At 46.1% G+C, this 21,232-nt stretch overlaps 1 protein-coding gene and 1 pseudogene across 2 annotated transcripts; both read left to right on the top strand.

The window, feature by feature from the left end:
• Positions 13,254–13,639, top strand: Gm8186 (predicted gene 8186; annotated as a pseudogene).
• On the top strand, positions 16,988–20,777 carry Nme4 (NME/NM23 nucleoside diphosphate kinase 4). 2 transcript variants are annotated; one of them, XM_006524677.4, is made up of 6 exons: positions 16,988–17,146; positions 18,241–18,374; positions 18,551–18,652; positions 18,782–18,894; positions 19,954–20,004; positions 20,359–20,777. In XM_006524677.4, the coding sequence occupies exons 1-6, from the start codon at positions 16,999–17,001 to the stop codon at positions 20,480–20,482; spliced, it is 672 nt and encodes a 223-aa protein (XP_006524740.1). In that variant the 5' UTR covers positions 16,988–16,998; the 3' UTR covers positions 20,483–20,777. The 2 variants fall into 2 exon arrangements, with proteins under 2 accessions (XP_006524740.1, NP_062705.1); NM_019731.1 differs by lacking the exon at positions 19,954–20,004 and having other exon boundaries at positions 17,041–17,146; positions 20,359–20,766.
• The last annotated feature ends 455 nt before the right edge of the window (positions 20,778–21,232 follow it).

Below are 21,232 nucleotides of genomic sequence, written 5' to 3'. Positions count from 1 at the left end.
TAGAACAAGAAAATCACCAAGAGTGAGGCCAGCCTGACCTACAGATACTAGTAAAGTGCTCCCCACATCAGTATTACCTGCCTTTTCAGGAAAGTGATAAGGGACCAGGGTGGTCATGGTGCACACCTTTAATCCCAGCACTTGGGAGGCAGAGACAGACCAACCTCTGAGTTCCAGGTACTCAGAGAAACCCTGTTTTGAAAAGCTGGGGGAAAAAAGTCAAAGTGCTACATGCTACAGGATTCCTAAAACATTATGCAAATTAGAACAACAGGACCACCTCCTGTGTTAGAGAATGTTAAAAAGTTGGAGCATATTTATCCTTTTGCCAAACAAAGATCAAAAAGCTCTTTGGGGAGATGGGGCCCAAATTAAGGAATGTCCCCAAGGAGCCTCCGAACTCTCCAAAAATAGCCCCAGCCTGTAGGAAAACTATTTCCTTTGTTATCCTGCCAGGGTTCACTGAAGTGTGGGGCTGCATCCACCCACTGTTCTAATGGTAGATGCATATATAAAGTGGTCACCCCTACTGAAAGTGACTGTGGTCACATGAGAAAGGGCTGGTGGGGCAGAGCACACCTGTATCTCAGCACAAGGAAGGAAGAAAGGCCCCACCCACCGGCAAGGCAAGTGGATATCTAAATTCAAGGCCGGCCTCGGGTACAAAGGGAGTTCCAGGACAGCCAGGGCTACACAAGAACTCCTTTCTCAACACCTCCCCTTTCTCCTCAAGAAAAAAAAGGAAAATATTGTGCTTTGTTTGGGAATGATGTACTGTGTTAGGAAAGTGGGGGGGGGGGGATGTTTTAATTGAGTGAGAGAAATTCACATCTTGTGTTGGAGAGAGTGATAGCCACAGGTTAAAAGCCCTTGCTCCTCTTCTAGAGGACGAAAGTTCAGTTCCCAGAATCCATGTTAAGTGGCTCATAACCACCTGTAACTCCAGCTAGGGGATCAGATAAGCTCCTCTGGTCTCCTAGGCCACTCCCATAGAAAAATAAAATTAATTTTCATGTCTATGTATCAAAGGTATGGAATATCTGCAAAAGAAGTTGGCATCTGGTCACCGTGCTGCGCCCTGGGGGAAGGGAGACAGGAGGCTAGGAATAGAAGACTGAACCATACCTGCTTTTATCGCTTAAATGTTTTACACAGTAGGGGGAAGGGAGAGGTAAGCTTGCTAGCAGCATTGAAGAAGGCATTGAAGACTGAAGGGTGTAGGTCACAGAGGAAGGAAACAAGGTAGCCAAGCTAAAGGAGACCCTTTGTTGCTGTGGAATCCGGCTGAGCCCTGCAGACCCCAGCTGCAGGGGGCCCTCCAGCCACTCTGAATTTAAAGCGACAGAAGTCTTTGAGTGTTACTGCTCCATGCCTGCTGAAGCATCCCACAGTCCCAAGAGCAGCAGACGTGATCAGTACTGAAGTATGCTCTACTGGCTGACCCAGCCTGGACTCAGAGCCCCCTCTCCTCTCTCTGCCCACTCCAAAGCCCTCTCTGAGTGTGTCATTGTGGAGGAGGGTTGTTGTGCTTTCCAAGTGAAAAACAGGCAGCAGAAGTCCCTGCTGTGCCCCTGTAAGGGCTAGAGAGCTTGAGGGTGGACACTCACCCCAGAGTAAAGCCTAAGGGCCCCGGGCTGAGTAACAGCTGAGCAAGGACCCCTACCAGGAAATTGCACTCGCAAGGAACCCTTCCAGGAAATTAGGGAACAGCAAATGCAAAAACGTACTGTATTGTGTTGGCCTAGTAGTCAGCACACAGTGCACAGTTTGCTGCAGGACTGTGAACTGTCTTGTAACAAGAATCTTAGGGGCTGGAGAAATGGCTCATTGTGTAAGAACAGAAACCACTCTTGCGAAGGACACAATTTCAGGTTTCAGCACTTACATTGGGTGGCTCCAACCAAGCCTTTCTTCTGCTTTGCTGTGGCACTTGTGCGCCACTTGTAATTAAAAATGAAAACGTTTTTAAAAGCTGTTAATTGCTGTCTGATGTGTTAATCACCATCTTCACCTAAAGGACCAGATCTGGTTCCAACAGAAGTATATACTCGGAATGCAGCTTTTTCACTATACATAGCTGTCCTTGTCTTGGGACAAAACTCCATCCTCAGCAGGGAGCTCTGAGAGGACAAAGGAATTTCCCTCGATTTGCACAACCTAGAAGAGGGTCCAGAAATGGGTGTGTTGATCCTGCTTGCAAAGCCTTGCTGGTTCTGGAATCCTAGGAGACCACAGGCTTAGGACAATGATTCTTTTGGCTTTGTAGGGGAGAGAAATGAGAAAACTGGGGCTGCTTAGTGAGGACCCTGTGTGTGTGACCGACAGAATGCACCTCAAGGCCAATGAAACAAAAGGAAAGTAAAAAGTATCAGAGCTTCACCCCTTTTTTTTTTAAATTTAAATTGTGGGTCCACGTAAAGAGTCAATGCTTTTTTTTTTTTTTTTTAAGCAAAAAACAGCTTCTATGTGACTCCTACAAACTCAGCCCTTGAAAATGAATGTGGGGCTGGTGAGATGGCTCAGTGGGTTAGAGCACCCGACTGCTCTTCCGAAGGTCCAGAGTTCAAATCCCAGCAACCACATGGTGGCTCACAACCATCCGTAACGAGATCTGACTCCCTCTTCTGGAGTGTCTGAAGACAGCTACAATGTACTTACATATAATAAATAAATAAATCTTAAAAAAAAAAAAAAAAAGAAAAAATGAATGTGCTAACACATTCATTGTGGTAGAAATTCCAGGAGCTGAGGAGGGAAGACCTCCAATGCCTGCTGCTGTAAACACCAGCCAGCCTCGAGAGCAGAGCACAGAATAGAGATGGATTCCAAATGTTCCTTTTTCTTTTTAAGACAATTTCAGGGGCTAGAAAGATGGCTCAGCGAGTGCTTACGAGCACTGACTGCTCTTCCAGAGGTCCTGAGCTCAATTCCCAGCAACCACATGGTGACTCACAACCATCTGATGCTGTGTGTGGTGTACTGGTGTGTCTGAAGACAGTGACAGTGTACTCACATACATTAGTAAATAAATAAATCTTAAAAAAAAAAAAGATAATTGCACTGTATAGCCCAGATTGTTTTCAAAACCATTATGTAGGGAGCTGGAGAGATGTCTTAGTGGTTAAGAGCACTGACTGCTCTTCCAGAGGTTCTGGTTTGATTCTCAGCATCCACTTGACTGTTCATAACCTGGAACTCTCGCCCTAAGGGATCTGACGCTCTTCTGGCCTCATCTGGCACTGTACACACACGATATACAAACCTGCATTCAGGCAGAACAGCCATACGTATAAAATAAGTCAAGAAAGACCAAGCTAACCTCGAACTCTGATCCTCCTGCCTCTGCCATTTCCGCGTATCATACCGGCCTGCACCACCAGAACAAGAAGGAAGGAAGGAAGGAAGGAAGGAAGGAAGGAAGGAAGGAAGGAAGGAAGGAAGGGAGGGAGAGAGGAAAGGAGGGAGAGAGGAAAGGGAAAGGAAAGGAAAGAAGAAAGAGAGAGAGAGAGAAGGAAGGAAGGAAGGAAGGAAGGAAGGAAGGAAGGAAGGAAGGAAGGAAGGAAGGAAGGAAGAAAAAGAAAATCAGGCTGGAGAGATGGCTCAGAGGTTAAGAGCACTGACTGCGCTTTCAGAGGTCCTGAGTTCGATTCCCAGCAGTTACATGGTGGTTCATAACCATCTGTAAGGGGATCTGAGGCCTCCTTCTGGTGTGTCTGTAGACAGCGACAGAATACTCACATATATAGAATAAATCTTTAGCCGGGCGTGGTGGCGCACGCTTTTAATCCCAGCACTCGGGAGGCAGAGGCAGGCAGATTTCTGAGTTCGAGGCCAGCCTAGTCTACAAAGTGAGTTCCAGGACAGCCAAGACTATATAGAGAAACCCTGTCTCGAAAAAACAAAACAAAAACAAAAAAAAACAAAAGAAAAAGAAAAAAGAGAGAGAGAAAAAGAAGGAAGGAAAAGAAAGAAAGAAAGAAAGAGAGAGAGAGAGAGAGAGAGAGAGAGAGAAAGGAAGAAAGGAAGGAAGGAAGATGGAAACACGATGTGGGGTGAGGCTGGGGCTGGGGAGATGGCTCAGTGGTTAAGAGCACTGGCTGCTCTTCCAGAGGTCCTGAGTTCAATTCCTAGCAACCACATAGTAGCCCATAACTACCTATAATGAGATCCGGTGCCCTCTTCTGTCATTCAGGCATACATGCAAGCAGAACACAGAACACTATATACATAATAAATAAATCTAAAACAAACAAAAATACCCACTATTTTTTTTCCAGACTGGCCTGAAATTCTTGATCTTCCTGCCTCAACTTCCTGAATATGAGGGTTACAATGTTTGGACCCATTTGGGTTGGCCGATGGGGTCTAGTTCAACTTGGATCTGATTATACCACATGGAAATCTCACTGAGATTAACCACTAAACTCAGCAGTGACAGTCAATGAGTCAGAGAAGGGGCCCCTTACCCTTATTGTAGCTAAGAAATATTAAATATGGGCCCCCAATGGAGGAGCTAGAGAAAGTACCCAAGGAGCTAAAGGGGTCTGCAACCCTATAAGTGGAACAATATGAACTAACCCCGGAGCTCATGTCTCTAGCTGCATATGTAGCAGAAGATGGCCTAGTCGGCCATCATTGGGAAGAGAGGCCCCTTGATCTTGCAAACTTTATATGCCTCAGTACAGGGGAACACCAGGGCCAAGAAGTGGGAGTGGGTGGGTAGGGGAATGGGTGGGGGGAAGATATGGGGGACTTTTGGGATAGCATTTGAAATATAAATGAAGAAAATAGCTAATTAAAAAATAAGCAAAAAAAAAAGAAATATTAAATATAATTCTTTTTTTAAAGATTCATTTATTTTATTTATATGAGTACACTGTAGCTTTCTTCAGACACACAAGAAGAAGGCATCAGATCCCATTACAGATGGTTGTGAACCACCATGTGGTTGCTGGAAATTGAACTCAGGACCTCTGGAAGAGCAGTCGGTGCTCTTCAGCACTGAGCCATCTCTCCAGCCCCATATAAACCTTTTTTATAAAATACTTTAAAATTTGTATTTAGGAAAAATAATCCAACCCTTTATTTATTTGTTTATCTATTCATTCATTTATTTACTTATTTCAGTTTTTTGAGACAGAGTTCCTCTGTATAACAGCCTGGCTGTTCTGGAACTCAATTTGTAGACAAGGCTGGCCTTGAACTCACAGAGGTCCATCTGCTTCTGCCTCCGAGTGCTAGGATTAAAGACTGTGCTGCCAGCCAGGCATGGTGGCTCATGCCTTTAATCCCAGCACTTGGGAGGCAGAGGCAGGCGGATTTCTGAGTTCGAGGCCCACCTGGTCTACAAAGTGAGTTCCAGGACACCCAGGGCTATACAGAGAAACCCTGTCTCAAAAAACCAAAAAAAAAAAAAAAAAAAAAAAAGACTGTGCCACCATGGCGGGCTTCTCTCATAGGACTCTCTCTTCATGGCCTTCAGTTTCAGTCCTTGTGTCCTTACTGTGTTCGCGGCTCATCCCTCATCATCCCTCAGCACACTGAGGTCATTAAATTTCCAAATGGTGGTCTTCATGGAAACCCACTATGACCATGCCCCTGGGCGGTTTTTTTTTTTTTAAGATTTATTTATTATATGTAAGTACACTGTAGCTGTCTTCAGACACACCAGAAAAGGGAGTCAGATCTCATTACAGATGGTTGTGAGCCACCATGTGGTTGCTGGGATTTGAACTCAGGACCTTTGGAAGAGCAGGGTGCTCTTACCTGCTGAGCCATCTCACCAGCCCTTTTTTTTTTTTTTTTTTGAGACAGGGTTTCTCTGTAAAGCCCTGGAACTCCCTTTGTAGACCAGGCTGGTCTCGAACTCAGAAATCTGCCTGCCTCTGCCTCCCAAGTGCTGGGATTAAAGGCGTTCGCCATCACCGCCCGGTGCCTCTGGACTTATCTGTCATCCTCCAACCTCTAAGAAGAAAGTCCCTCTAAGGAGCCATAATTCCTGTACACACGGCCTGGAGAAGCCAGCTTAGTCACCACCCTTTTACCTTCAGACAGAAGTCTAACTTTACCCTGAGAGAGGGTCACTTGGCAATAGGGAGTTAGGGGAGAGGTCAGAAGAGGAAGAGACAGCACACTCATGTCATAAAACACTTGGTACTCAGTTATCCTTCCAGATACCTCCATCTAGAGACCCCACTCCTCCTGAAGAGCACTCGGTGCCTGCTTGAATCACCTACTTTTGCTTTCTCTGAGTCTCTGCTCCTTCTATTCTTAGGTGTCCAGTTGTTTATTCACCTCTTAGAAAGAGCCTGACTCCCTGGACAGTTGACCCTCATGGAAGAACCCTTAGGCAAGTGGCCCCCAGCTCAAACCCCCAACCCCAGGATCAACCCCTGTTACACAGTTATAGGTATATACCACCACCCTTGGCATGTTCTGAATTTCTGACATTCTTAGGTCCATCTGTAGATCTTCTGGAGGAATAATTGCTACCCTGGGAGGATCTAGTTGCTGAAAAACATGAATGTGCCCTACTTCCAGGCCGACTAGAAACCCTCAGACCCACTCCCCAGCACAGTATCTGTTTCCTCAGACAATGTGCTCGTCAGTATCACGCTTTGGGTACAAATTTCCAAAGCTTAACAACAAAAGATTCCTATCTAGAGCTAAGTTCTAATGTTCCTCTCTTGTATGCGCAAAGCCCTCAGTATCAAAAAAAAAAAAAGGAAGGAAGGAAGGAAAGGAGGGAGGGAGGGAGGGGGAGGAGGGAGGGAGGGAGGGAGGGAGGGAGGATAGGAGGGCCTCTGTAGTTTAGCTTGAACCAAATAACAAGGGGAAATGCTATAGAGCTTTGGTTTTAAGGATGCCTCCAAGCTCCTGAACCTGCCCTATGCCCTACAGATGATAGGAAGTGGAGGGGTTTCTCTCCTGACTGTCCCACAAAGGGACCAGGGCATGTTCAAGGCCACCAAGCTATATTCTGTGTAACCTAGAAGGAAGGAGGGAGACACATATTCTCTCTATCTCCCCTCTCCCTCCCCAGTACCCCAACTTGTTAGTATAATTAATTAGACCAGGGCTGCCTAGATGTTTAGGCACATACAGTGTTCATAGTCAGTGTTGTGGGAATCTTTCTCAATAAGCACCCCACACCAACGAGAGTGGAAGAGAGCAATGTGCAGATGTCACAAGTGTATGGAAGCCAGGACTGCTCCTGAGAGACCTCCGTCCCAAGTTGTGGTCTCATTTTACAGATGGGGCAGGCTAGCAGGAGCTCTCTTGCAGAAGCATACATGGCACTCAACAGGTTAGAAGCAGCAACCATTAGTAGTTTCAGGCTCTCCTCCAGTGCATTCTTCAAGTAGCAAGTGAAGTAGCAAATGGGCATACAAACGTGCTTTGGGTAAATCACTAAATAAGTCAATAAATATCTAATAACTGGTCTTTTTTTTAAAGATTTATTTATTTATTTATTTATTTATTTATTTATTTATTTATTTATTATATGTGTACACCATAGCTGTCTTCAGACACTCCAGAAGAGGGCATCAGATTTTTGTTATGGATGGTTGTGAGCCACCATGTAGTTGCTGGGATTTGAACTCAGGACCTTTAGAAGAGCAGTCGGCGCTCTTAACTGCTGAGCCATTTCACCAGCCCATAACTGGTCTTTTTAACCTTGTTCTACTCCACCAGCATAAGATTTCTGAATCTTGCTGAGCATGGTGGTTCATACCTGTAATCATAGTACTGTAATTATAGGAGGCTGAGGCAGGAGAATTACTGAGAGTTTAAGAGCAGCTTGGGCTATAATTATGAGACTTTATTTCTACACCAGAAAAAAATATTCTGAACCTTAGTTATTCTAAAACACCTGTGTTTTCCCAAATGCAACTACCCTCTACAATTTCACGAAGGAAAGATCATTTTCTCAGAGGAAAATATAAAGAACATTCTCTTTTTTTTTTTTTTTCTTTTTCTTTTTCTTTTCTTTTTTTCTTTTTTTTTTTTTTTTTTTGGTTTTTTGAGACAGGGTTTCTCTGTATAGCCCTGACTGTCCTGGAACTCACTTTGTAGACCAGGCTGGCCTAGAACTCAGAAATCCACCTGCCTCTGCCTCCCAAGTGCTAGGATTAAAGGCGTGCTCCACCACTGCTTGGCTATGGTTGCAGTTTGTTAAGTAGTCATGTGCAAAGAAGAAATTAGGTATCTTGATGGTGAAGATCAAACTTGCCCCATGGACGTCAGTGCCCATCAGTAACAGGAAGTAGTCTAATGATAATGTCACCTGCTTCCTTTCTCTTCTATCCCTTTCTTGTCTCTGAGGGGCAGAGAAGAAAAAAACCCACAAAGTAGCCAAAGTCAGGATACAAATTTACAAATCATTTCTTTTTTTTTTTTTTTTTTTTTTCTTTTTTTGGTTTTTTGAGACATGGTTTCTCTGCGAAGCCCTGGCTGTCCTGGAACTCACTTTGTAGACCAGGCTGGCCTCGAACTCAGAAATCTGCCTGCCTCTGCCTCCCGAGTGCTGGGATTAAAGTATTGTGCCACCCTGCCTGGTTCTTTTTTTTTTTTTTTTTTTTTAAGATTTATTTATTTCGAAAAACCAAAAAAAAAAATTTTTTTTACTTATTTAATGTATATGAGTAGCTGTACAGACGGTTGTGAGCTTTCATGTGGTAGTTGGGAATTGAATTTAGGACCTCTGCTCTGCTCGCTCTGATGGTCCCTGCTCACTTCGGCCCAAAGATTTATTTACTTTTGTACATAAGTACACCAGAAGAGGGCATCAGATCCCATTACAGGTAGATGTGAGCCACCATGTGGTTGCTGGGATTTGAACTCAGGTCCTTCAGAAGAGCAGAGCAGTTGGTGCTCTTAACCACTGAGCCATCTCTCCAGCCCTGGTTCCTTTTTTTAAAAAATGACAAATATTATAGAAGTATGTTTTCATTTCCCAGGTGGGGGATATTGGCCTGCTTCAGATTGTCCACAGAGGCTAATTTGATTTGCCTCACACTTTATTTAGCAGAGCACAATTTTGCCAGCTGCAGATAATTTTCTGTGATTGTGCAACGTTTGGAATTCTGGGGATTCTTCAGAGACTATATAAATGCTAGGGCTCTGGGGAAGAGGGGTTGTTGGTTGGTTGTTGTTGGTAGTTCAGGTGGGTTGTTGTTGTTTTTTGTTGTTTTTTTGGTGGCTGTTGTTGGTCATGTTTTGTTAAATAGTTAACAAAAGTAGAAACAAAAAAATGAAATTAGATAACCTGACAGTGAAGATCAAACTTGCCTCAAGGAATTCAATACCCCTACTCAGCAGGAAGTAGAATAGCAATAACATCGCCCCCTTTCTGACCCTGGACTTTATTCAGAGATCTCTTTCCTTTCCCCTTTCCCCTTTCTCTCTCTTATCCAGTGTTAGTGGGTTGAAAGGGTGGAAGCTAAAGGGTAGGAAGGGTGGAAGAAAGAAGAACCCACAAAGTAGTCAAAAGACAAGCAGCAAACACCTAACCACTGAGCTGTCTCTCCAGATCCCCTTTTTCCTCTGAAAACAAAGATTCCACTACAGAGGCCGCCCTAACTCTGCTGCAGCTCTTTTTTAAAAAAATGTAGCCATGCATGGTGGTGAGAGCTTTTAGTCCCAGCACTTGGGAGACTGAGGCAGGCAGATCTAGACCTCTTTGAGTTCCAGGACAGCTAGGGCTACAAATGAGACCTTGTTTCGGAAAGAGACAGAGACAGAGACAGAGAGAGACACAGAGAGACAGAGAGATAGACAGAGAAAGACAGAGAGGGAGGGAGAGAAGGGAGAGAAAGAATGAGAGAAGGGAAAGGAAAGGAAAACAAAAGGCAGGTAGCTCGTACCTACCTCCTAACTCCCTGTATAGACAAGGATGACTTTGAAAGTCTGATCTTCCTGTCTCCAGGGTTAGAATGTTGTGACTATACACTTATGTCACCACACCTACCTACTGCTGTTCTTTCTTTCTTTGTTGTTATTTTGTTTTCATTTTTGTTTTATTTTTTTGTTTTGTTTTTTTTTTTTTTTTCGAGACAGGGTTTCTCTGTATAGCCCTGGCTGTCCTGGATCTCACTCTGTAGACCAGGCTGGCCTTGAACTCAAAAATCTGCCTGCCTCTGCCTCCCAAGTGCTGGGATTAAAGGCGTGTGCCACCAATGCCCGGGCTCTTTATTTTATTTTTGAGACAGGGTTTCTCTGTGTAGCCCTGGTTGCTCTGCAGACCACACTGGCCTCAAAATCTGAGATCAGCCTGCCTCTGCCTCCTGAATGCTTTAATCCACTGAAGCTGCTGCCACTCCCATCTTTCTTTCCTTTGTTTTTTTCTTTAATTTTTATTTTAAGTGTATGGGTATTTTGCTCACATGTGGAGGTTCACCACTTCCTCGGACACCAGGCACACATGTGGTGTACAGACATATGTCCAGGCAAAACACTTAGATCAATTAAATAAATCTTAAAATTAAAAAAAAAAATTTTTTTTTTTTTGCACTTGGTAGGTAGAGGCAGGCAGATTTCTGAGTTCGAGGCCAGCCTGGTCTACAGAGTGAGTTCCAGGACAGTCAGGGCTACACAGAGAAACCCTGTCTTGAAAAAAAAAAAATAAAGCACCCATTTCTGGGAAGATCTCTCTGGGTGGGCAGGTTTTGCTTACTGAGAGAAATAACAGCAAATTCCAAATTTAAAACTGCTTGTGGTGATCTGAGCACAACTGTAGTCAGCAGTTTTCCCTGTGCACAGGGCCTCCTGCCTCTGAGCATGTGAGTCAGCACTCTGCATGCATGCCTGCCTGCCTGCCTGCCTGCCTGCCTCCCTCCCTCCCTGCCTCCCTGCCTCTCTGCCTCCCTGTCTCCCTGCCTCCCCGCCTCCCTGCCTCCCCGCCTCCCCACCTCCCCGCCTCCTGCTCCAGAGTGGCCACTGCTCCCCTGATGCCAGTCACAAAGGGAAAGGATTTCAACATGAAGCTATGGGCTGCTTCGCCCTTTTCCTCCAGTCATTCTCTAGACTCATCTAAGTGGTAGCTCAGGGTATGACAGTACATATCTGCAATCCCCATACTTAGAAGACTGAGGCAGGAGGATTACTCCACACTGAGCCAAGTTCTAATCAACCATAAAGACTTACCAGTTTATGCTAAGCAAGGATTGACACATCTCTCTCTCTCTCTCTGTGTCTCTCTCTCCATATATATATGTAGTAGTAGTAGTAGTAGTATGTGCATGTGTGTGCGTGCACATGATGTGGACAAGTTTGGTGAATGCCACAGTAGACTTGTGGAGGCCACTGGACAACCTTGCCAGTTGTCACCTTCTACCTTTATGTGGATGCTGAGAACTGAGCTCAGGTCCTCAGGGAGCCCCCAGCCCCCTACCCCATGCCACCCCATCCCACTCTCCATCTCCATTTTCTACTCACTTTGGGTCAATCACTGCTCTCCTTTGCCCATCTTTGTTCATCTAGCTAATCCCTGTCGCTATGCGGTATGGCACCACCACTTCCCATTTATAACAATCTACGATTTGAGGGAGTCTTTTGGTTTTTTGGGTTTGGATTTCTGAGACAGGGTTTCTCTGTGTAGCCCTGGCTGTCTTGGAACTCACTCTGTAGATCAGGTTGGCCTCAAACTCAAAGATCCACCTACCTCTGCCTCTCAAGTGCTGGGATTAAAGGCCCAGTAAGCAGCCCAGCTCTTGCCTCTGACCTTTCTATATTTGCCCCCCCCCCCAACCACCCCCAGCCACCTCCCCCCAACTATGGTGCTGCCACTCTGAGGGAGGGTCTTCCCTATCAGTTAATCCTTCCTAGCAGTGATTCACAGACCAGACCAGTGGGCTTGTCTCTTAGATCATTTGTGATCCTATTACACTGACTAACAAGATTAACCATGAAGTGAACAAAAACAAAAACAAAACAAAACAAAACAAATACAAAACAACAACAGCAAAAACCCATCTGGTCTTGGATCTTGGGTACCAATGAACCAGAAAGTGCAGGCCAACAACTTCAAGTAAACATTCTGGCCTGTGGAGAGCCTGGGGTAAGGTCTGTGCTGAGTGTCTCTGCCCCATTCCAAGCAGTGCAGGGAGGGCTTTGTCATGCCTTGTGCTGTGGCTTGAAGGCTCAGTTTGGTGCCTGGCAGCAAGTAACCCGACCTGGCAGGCAGGAGTGACACCCTGGACCTTCTACATAGAAGCAGCCCTCATTCCTGCATGTTTTACATACTTCCAGTAGTAACTTTAGTAGGGCAGAAAGAGGGCTAAAGGGAAATTAGAGTTCCCGGAGAGTATGAAAGAGACTGAGACAGAAAAAAGTATTGGTTAAAATACCTTTATTTTTCAGACTTGAAGAAAGGCATTAATCGACCAACTCAAACAGCCCAGTTAACCTTAAGAATCAGTACAGGGGAGCTGGAGAGGTGGCTCAGCGGTTAAGAGCACTGACTGCTCTTCCAGAGGTCCTGAGTTCAATTCCCAGCAACCACATGGTGTGTCTGAAGACAGTGACAGTGTACTCACATATATAAAATAAATAAATCTGAAAGAAAGGAAGAAAGAAAGAAAGAAAGAAAGAAAGAAAGAAAGAAAGAAAGAAGTCTAAGAGAGAAAGAGAAAGGAAGAAAAACTCAGTAGTATTTACTACTCCACAGTGGACCTGGGATGGTAGCTATAACTTGATAATCTCTGGCCTCCTGGGACACCTACATGTATGTGAGGTACACAAACTCATGCAGGTACAAAATGTACACATAAATAAAAAATTAATTAAAAGTAAGAATAATAATTACCGCCAGGCTTGGTGGCTCACACCTTTAATCTCAGCACTTGGGAGGCAGAGGCAGGCAGATATCTGAGTTTGAGGCCAGCCTGGTCTACAAAGTGAGTTCCAGGACAGCCAGAGCTACACAGAGAAACCCTGTCTCGTAACCCCCCACCAAAAAAAAAAATTAACAATAAGAGGGCTGGAGACCTGGAGACATGGTTTGGTTTAGTGGTTAAGAGTAACCACATGGTGTCTCACCACTATCTATAATGTGATCTGATGCCCTCTTCTGGCTTGCAGGTGTACATGCAGATAGAACATTCATAAAATAAACAAATAAATCTTTAAAAAAAATTAATAATAATAGAATCAATGTGGAGTCTTGCCTGGTGGTGCAAGCCAGCGCTCCCAACATTTGGGAAGATTTTTTTTTTTTTTGTGGTGGGGGAGTAAGATTTTAAAATCAAGGGCTGCCTTCGCCGTTGTGCCGAGCCCGCAGAGGAGTCGCCATGAGCAAAGCCCACCCTCCCGAGCTGAAGAAGTTTATGGACAAGAAGTTATCATTGAAGTTAAACGGTGGCAGGCATGTCCAAGGAATACTGCGGGGCTTTGATCCCTTTATGAACCTTGTGATTGACGAGTGTGTGGAGATGGCAACCAGTGGGCAACAGAACAACATTGGCATGGTGGTCATCCGAGGAAACAGCATCATCATGTTAGAAGCCTTGGAAAGAGTCTGACCTGTGCTCAGCAAGCAGTGTCCACATCCCTCCTCAAAGGCCTGTTTGATTGTGATGTAGAATTAGGTCATGTACATTTTCATATGGAACTTTTTACTAAATAAACTTTTGTGATACTCAAAAAAAAAAAAATAAAATAAAATCAAGGGCTGTCAGGATAACCTACAGGTTAAAACTCACCTCAAAATAAATAAATAAATAAATAGATCTGGGGATGGTAGAAAACTTGTCTAGCATGTTCGGGCACTGGGTTTGAACTTCAGCAAGGCACAGACCTGGTGTGGTGACCCTTGCTTGTAATGCCAGTACATGGGAAATTCAGGAGGAAGATCAGTTTATCTACATGATGAGTCTGAGGACGGCTTGGGCTATAAGAAATCCTGTCTGAACAGCAACAATCGTAGCAATAGATGGTGGATATCTGGCTCAATGCTTAAGAACACTTGCTGCAGCCGGGCGTGGTGGCGCATGCCTTTAATGCCAGCACTCGGGAGGCAGAGGCAGGCAGATTTCTGAGTTTGAGGCCAGCCTGGTCTACAAAGTGAGTTCCAGGACAGCCAGGGCTATACAGAGAAACCCTGTCTTGAAAAACCAAAAAAAAAAAAAAAAAAAAAAAAAGAAGAATGCTTGCTGCACTGAGTCTGGAACAGCCCAGTCATGGACCAGAGAATGACTGCAAAACCAATGATGTAGTGAGGACAGGAGGATTGAGGGGTTGCTCACTGTCAGTTTCCTACAAGAAACAAGAGCTCGAGGTTCTGGGAGATGCTCTACCACAAAGAATAAGGTGGAAAGTGATGGGGAAGGACAGCCAATGACTTCTTCTGGCCTTTGTGCAGAGACATACACATGTGCCTATATCACACATGTACACTCATACACACACCTATATCACACACATATACACATGTACATACACCACACACATCAGACAGGAACACTCATACACACACATATAGCACACACATATATACATGTACATAGATTACACATACACACATGTTACATACATATACAGTGCATACACTACACATACACACTCATACACATGTACATACATCACACACATTCATACACACTCATACATATATCACACACACATTCATACACACTCATACACATGTGCATACATCACACACATTCATACACACTCATACATACATCACACACACATTCATACACACTCATACACATGTGCATACACTACACATACACTTCATGGATAAATCAATAGGTAAATAAAATAAAAAGAAAAACAGCTGAGTGTAGTGGCGATGGCTTTTTTCCCCTTATTTCTTTATCATTATTATTTTGTTTGTTTGTTTGTTTGTTTCAAGACAGGTGCTTTTCTGTGTAGCCCTGGCTGTCCTGGAACTCACTCTGTAGACCAGGCTGGACTCAAACTCACAGATACCCACCTGCCTCTGCCTCCTGAGTGTTGGGATTAAAGGCGAGCGCCACTAGCAGGTCAGTGCCAGTGCAAGCCTTTAATTGCAGTGTTCCAGATGCAGAGGAGGCCAGCCTGGTCTACAGAGTGAGTTCCAGGACAGCCAGGGCTACACAGAGAAACCCTGCCTGGAAAAACCAAACCAACCAAACAAACAAAAAACAAAAAACCCAACCAGAGTGCTGCACCACTGCTAGATTAGTGGCAATGCTTTTGTTTGTTTGTTTGTTTTTGTTTTTGTTTTCTGAGACAGGGTTTCTTTGTGTAGCCCTGGCTGTCCTGGAACTCACTCTGTAGACCAGGCTGACCTCAAAGTCAGAAATTTGCCTGCCTCTGCCTCCCAAGTGCCGGGATTAAGGGCGTGCGCCACCACCGCCCGGCTGGCAATGCTTTTTTTTTTTTTCCCCTTCTTTTTAAAGATTTTTAAAATTTTATTTTGTGTATGCCTGCATGCCAGAAGTGGGCATCAGATCCCATTGTGATTGTGAGCCACCATGTGGTTGCTGGGAATTGAACTCAGAAAGAGCAGTCAGTGTCCTTTACCACTGAGTCATCTCTCCAGCCCTGGCAATGCTTTTAATCTTGGTATTTAAATAGAACTCTGTGAGTTCAAAGTCAGCTTGGTTTACATAGCTAGTTCCAGGCCAGCAAGATACACAGTGAGAAGTCGGGCGGTGGTGGCGCATGCCTTTACTCCCAGCACTCGGGAGGCTGAGGCAGGCAGATTTCTGAGTTTGAGGCCAGCCTGGTCTACAGAGTGAGTTCCAGGACAGCCAGGGCTACACAGAGAAACCCTGTCTCGAAAAAAACAACAATAAAAGTTCAAGGGGTAATATATATAATAAAATAAAGTACAACGGGTAAGAGCACTGACTGCTCTTCCAGAGGTCCTGAGTTCAATTCTCAGCAACCACATGGTGGTTCACAACCATTTGTAATGGGATCTGACACCCTCTTCTGGTGTGTCTGAAGACAGCTAGTGTACTCATATACATAAAATAAATAAATCTTAAAAAAAAAAAAGAGTTCCAAGCCAACCTCTGCTACATATGCAATGCAGTGACAGCAGCAAGGATTGATTATACCTTTGTCATAAAGTCAAAGCAATTCCCAGCTCCCAGCTGTGGTACACAGATGGGGTTGGAGAGATGACTGAGTGGTTAAGAGAGCAGTGCTTGGCCTCCCAAAAGATGTGAGTTCGGTTCCTAGCACCCATCCTGGGCAGCTCTCAACTGTTCAATGTAAATCATTTTTCTTTGGGGGTGAGTTGAGAAAGGGTTTCTCAGCAGTGGTGGCACACGCCTTTAATCCCAGCACTTGGGAGGCACAAGCAGGTGGATTTCTTAGTTCAAAGCCAGCCTGGTCTACAGAGTGAGTTCCAGGACAGCCAGGGCTACACAGAGAAAACCCTGTCTGGAAAAACAAAAACAAAAACAAAAACACAGGCGGGGGGTGGGGGGGGGGGGAGGGATTCTCAGAGAGCTTGACTCTACCTTCTTGAGGGCTAAATTCAAGGAGTATGCCACCACCACCCTGCTAGTAAATAAAAAATAACTTTTTTAATCTAGAGAGGTTTAAACAAAATAAAAAATTCCAATAAATAAATAAATTGATAGATAACTTGAAAATCAAGGATGTAATAACAGAACTGACAAATAGTCCAACTGTCAAACTTAGAGAGCCAGTTGGTATTTGCGGCGATGGCCACTCTGCCCCCAAAAGTAGATATAACAATATTTGACTGTACGTTATGAAAACAAGTATATAATCTAAAAACTGAATGAGCAACTGCAAAATTTATACATACGCGCATAGACACGCGCACACACACACATAATTTTTCATTTTTTTTCCCCCTGCAGTACTGGGGTTGGTCGAGCCCAAGGCTCTGAGCATGATAGTCAAGCGCTCCGTCACTGAGCTGCACCCTGATTTTAACAGAGATCAGTGTTTGAAGGCTATCAGCTCCAGAAGACAAGAATGTGATGTGGGGCCCCAGCGGGCCCCTTAGGGTGGAGGCGGGGCGGGGCAATGCGTGGCACCTCCCACTGCCCGCTCTGCGCGGCGTTCAGTGCGGCGCCAGCCCGCAACATGGGCAGCCTTTTCGGGCGCGTCGCGGCGCTGCGGGCGCTGTTGTGCGGGCCACGCTTTCAGTGCCTGCTGGTGCGCCCCAGTTCCGGTGAGTCCTGTGCCCGTGGGGAACTAGGCGGATGGCCGCTGCGCGGCCTTTGTTTGCGCACGTGCGGCAGCCAAAGGCTTGGTCTTGTCCCGGAGGAGTGCAAGTCCAACCCTCAGCAGCCCGGGACAGAGCTTTTAGCAGTAGAAAGCCAAAGCCGAGGCGGGGAGACTACCAGACGCTATGGGGTCACGTTCCCTCCGCGGAGCAGTTGTTGCCCGGGTATTGAAACTTGAGCCAGAGCAGGCCTAAGACACCCCGGTCATTTCCTGGGGTCTTGGCCCTTTCTATCCACTCATGGGGTGCTTTCTGAGAGCCAGATAAAGGGTATTCCTTTCATGAATCTTGGAAATTGAATAGCCTCACCAAGGCACAGACCAGCAGGCATCAGACTCTGGGGCTATCCTGGGTCTCTTGTCCCTTGGGGAACTTGCAAGTTAGGGAGACACCTCCCCCCTTTTATCAGCCTGTTGAGTTTAGTGGGCATTCATTGTGGCCTGGGGATTAGAGCCTGGTCGATCACCTCTTCTCTAACTTGGTGTTTCTCCTAACTTTGCTACCGTTTTGTGAGTCAGTCAGGGGCTAGGACCCTCTCAGAAGTAGCGTTTGTTTTTGGAGGAGACGCACGTGCCGTGGCAGCTATGTTTCTGCCCTGTAGTGTGGGTCATCCTCTGCTCAAGCCTGATCCTTGGTCCCCAGCACTTAGCCCGCCTAGACATCGTGCACTAATATTCCTTGATTTCAATGCCATTTCTCCACACCCAGAGGATAAGCTCCTTGTGGGCAAGCCTGGGCTTCACACACTGTGGTACCTGGAGTCATGTGAGGCTAGACTCAAGTTTTCTTTTCAGGGGAAAGGGAGACTTCATCACCAAGACTCTCTGGCCCCTAAGTTATCTGAGCCTTTTCAGGGAAACCATCTCCACCTTGAGCAGCTTCTGCGACTGCCAGGGCGGCTCCCCTTTGCATTTGTCTGTGTTTGTATTGTGGCAGGAACTTCCCAGTCCTTTGATGTCTGAGCTCTGTCAGGTATCTAGGTGGGAGGGCCCTGAAAATGTGGAGCATCCTCACCCCGACCTGTCTTTTTTTTTTAACAGGAGGCCCCCCCTGGCCCCAAGAGCGGACGCTGGTTGCTGTGAAGCCAGATGGGGTACAGAGGAGACTAGTGGGGACTGTGATACAACGCTTTGAGAGGCGGGGCTTCAAGCTCGTGGGGATGAAGATGCTGCAGGTATCTCCCTTGGGCTGTGGTGTCCCAAAGGCTCCTAGCACTTGCAGTTGCAAGGGTTGGGAGGTATCCATTGTAGGAGCTAGCTTCTGGAGTTGTGTCCAAAAGGTGCCCCAAACTCAGGACACCAATTGGGGGTTTATTCTCCGAGGGTTGGTCTCACACCTCTTTCCACACAGGCACCAGAAAGCATCCTTGCTGAGCACTACCGGGACCTACAGAGGAAGCCATTCTACCCAGCTCTTATCAGCTACATGAGCTCTGGGCCTGTGGTGGCCATGGTACAGCAGGGCAGGGGCAATGGAATGGGTCTTTGGGGTGTCATTCTCCGAGCAAAGGAAAGGGCTTGGATTGAGCCCAGGGCACCCAGGGTCCCCAGCTTCTCTCGAACCCCCATATCTGTGCTGCAGGTCTGGGAAGGCCCCAATGTGGTCCATATCTCAAGGGCCATGATAGGACACACCGACTCAACAGAGGCAGCCCCCGGGACAATCAGGGGCGACTTCAGTGTTCACATCAGCAGGTATGGAGGCCCTGACACCCTTAGTCTCCCAAAGTGGGGCAAAGAAGGCCAGTGTTAGTCAGGCGGCTGTGACAGTGACAGTGACACCCCCTTAATCCTACCGCTCAGGAGGCAGAGGCAGCCAGATCTCTGAGTTTGAGGACAGCCTGGTCACAAAGGGGAGTTCCAGAACTGCCAGGGCTTCACAGAGAAACCCTGTCCAAAAAAAAAAAAAAAAAAATCCTTGAGAAGTGGGAATCTTGCTGGGCTGAAAGAAAAGCCAGGTTTTTTTTTGAGATCTGTTCTCAGGTAGGCCAGATTGTCTCTGAGCTTATTGAAGGTGTCTTAAACTTTTTTTTAAAAGATTTGTTTATTTTACTTATATGAGTACACTGTAGCTGTTTTCAGACACACCAGAAGAGGGCATGGGATCCCATTACAGATGGTTGTGAGCCACCATGTGGTTGCTGGGATTTGAACTCAGGACCTCTGGAAGAGCAATTAGTGCTCCTAACCGCTGAGCCATCCCTCCAGCCCCTGTCTTGAACTCCTTAGTCTCATATCTCTACTGCCTGAGTGCTGAGCTTACAGTAGGCTTCCATGCCTGACTAAAACCACTTTTTCCTGGCTCTTTAGTATTCTGTTTTGGTCGCCAACCACGAGGGGCGTCTCTGATTACCGGTAGGGAGAGGCAGCTGTCAGAAGTTAGTATATAGGCTGGCCTCTGAGCTTGGGAGAAACTGAGGCCAGGAGAGATGCAAATGTCCAGCCCTTCTTACTGCCCACCCTTTCCCCTTCCTCCTTCCCTTCATTTTTCTCATGTAATCTAGGCTGGTCTCAAACTGATTATATTGCTGAGCGCAGCCATGAATTTGTACTCTCCCTGCCTCTGCCTAGTACTGCCTACCGAGTGCTGGGGATCAAAATCAGGGGTTTGTGCATGCCAGGCAAGCAAGCACTCTACCAACTGAGCTTCATCTCTGGCTCTCGTCTCCCTTATTTATTTATTTATTTATTTATTTATTTATTTATTTATTTATTTATATTTTATTTTATCTTTGTGTGTGCATATGCCTGTAGTGCCTGCAGAAGCCAGAAGAGGGTGCTAGATGCCTGGAGCCAGAGTTACAGGTAGTTGTGAGCCACTGTATTTGGGTGCTGGGAACCAAGGTCTGGGTCTCTGCAAGAGAGGATGTGCTCCAACTGCCATGCCATCTCTCCAGCCCCCGTCTTCTATTCTGAGACAGGGTCTCCCTCTCTAATCCAGACTGGCCACGATTCAAGGCAGTCCTGCAATCTCAGCTTCTTCAGTGCCCTTGTTATAGGCTTGTAGCACCATAACCAACTCCAAAATCTCCTTCTCTTCTCTACGGTCACCTTGTTCCCTGACAGAGGGCAGCAGGTTAGAGGCAAGATAGCCCTGGGGTCCCAATCCAGACTTAAACTGGACTCAACCACAGACTCCACCTTTTCCACCTCTCACAGGAACGTCATCCATGCTAGCGATTCTGTGGATGGGGCCCAGAGGGAGATCGAGCTGTGGTTTCAGAGCAGCGAACTGTTGAACTGGGCAGATGGTGGTCACCACAGCAGCTGCTACCCTGCCTGAGGGCTTGCACTGCCTTCTGCACTTCAGGTCTACCCATGACCTACTACCTCTGTCAACAAGAAGTCAAGCCCCCATGCTTCCCATGTCCCCAAACCACTCCCTACTCCCGCTCTACCCAACTCCAGCCCAGGGGAGTCTAAGCCTCAACTCTATGTGCCTTTTTGTATCCTAAGTCAATACAATATTGGACCATGTCCTTGTGTACAAAAGTGCCAGACAACCTTTGGGGCATTGTCAAAGGTGACTTCACCTGCCTCAAAGGAGAGACATTAAAATTTTATGCTTAAAATGGAAATGGTCTACTTACTAGTTCTGCTATCTCAGCACTGTGTGACCTTTCCTGGGAGATATGAACAAATGCTTGTTCACCCCCTCTAGGGCACCAATAACAGACTAGAGTAACAATTCCAACCATTTCCAGTTGGTGAACCCATGAGTTCGTTGGACTGGCTTATGGGACCGTGGATGAGAGATTGGCCACAGAAACATGGGTGACCTCAGGACAGCCGAGTCACTGAAAGGTCCCCCTGCCCCCAGCATGGGCAGTGACAGCAAGCCTGATGGGATCCTGCTTTCAGTTTACCTACCTCCTACAGGGGAGTAGAAAGTCCTAGGTGAGGAGTTAAGGCCAGTGTATAATGCCGATCCTGGATTACTACTCCCCTAGTCCCAGCTACCACCGTATTCTACTTATTTCATTGGCACGACTACAGGGCCAAGCTATAGGTCACCAGAGCAATGATGCACCAT

This window comes from Mus musculus, chromosome 17, assembly GCF_000001635.26.
Source record: "Mus musculus strain C57BL/6J chromosome 17, GRCm38.p6 C57BL/6J".
Taxonomy (NCBI): Eukaryota; Metazoa; Chordata; class Mammalia; order Rodentia; family Muridae; genus Mus; species Mus musculus.
The sequence above is the reverse complement of the archived record's forward strand: the minus strand, read 5'-3'. Positions and strand labels throughout refer to the sequence as shown.

What these genes read in the sequence shown, in the direction of transcription:
- Nme4 (XM_006524677.4), top strand. Translation starts at nt 16,999, where the DNA reads ATGCGTGGCACCTCCCACTGCCCGCTCTGCGCGGCGTTCAGTGCGGCG. An exon ending in GCTGGTGCGCCCCAGTTCCG is followed by an intron (nt 17,147 to 18,240) that starts GTGAGTCCTGTG and finishes TTTTTTTAACAG; the next exon opens with GAGGCCCCCCCTGGCCCCAA. An exon ending in TTCAGTGTTCACATCAGCAG is followed by an intron (nt 18,895 to 19,953) that starts GTATGGAGGCCC and finishes ATATGCCTGTAG; the next exon opens with TGCCTGCAGAAGCCAGAAGA.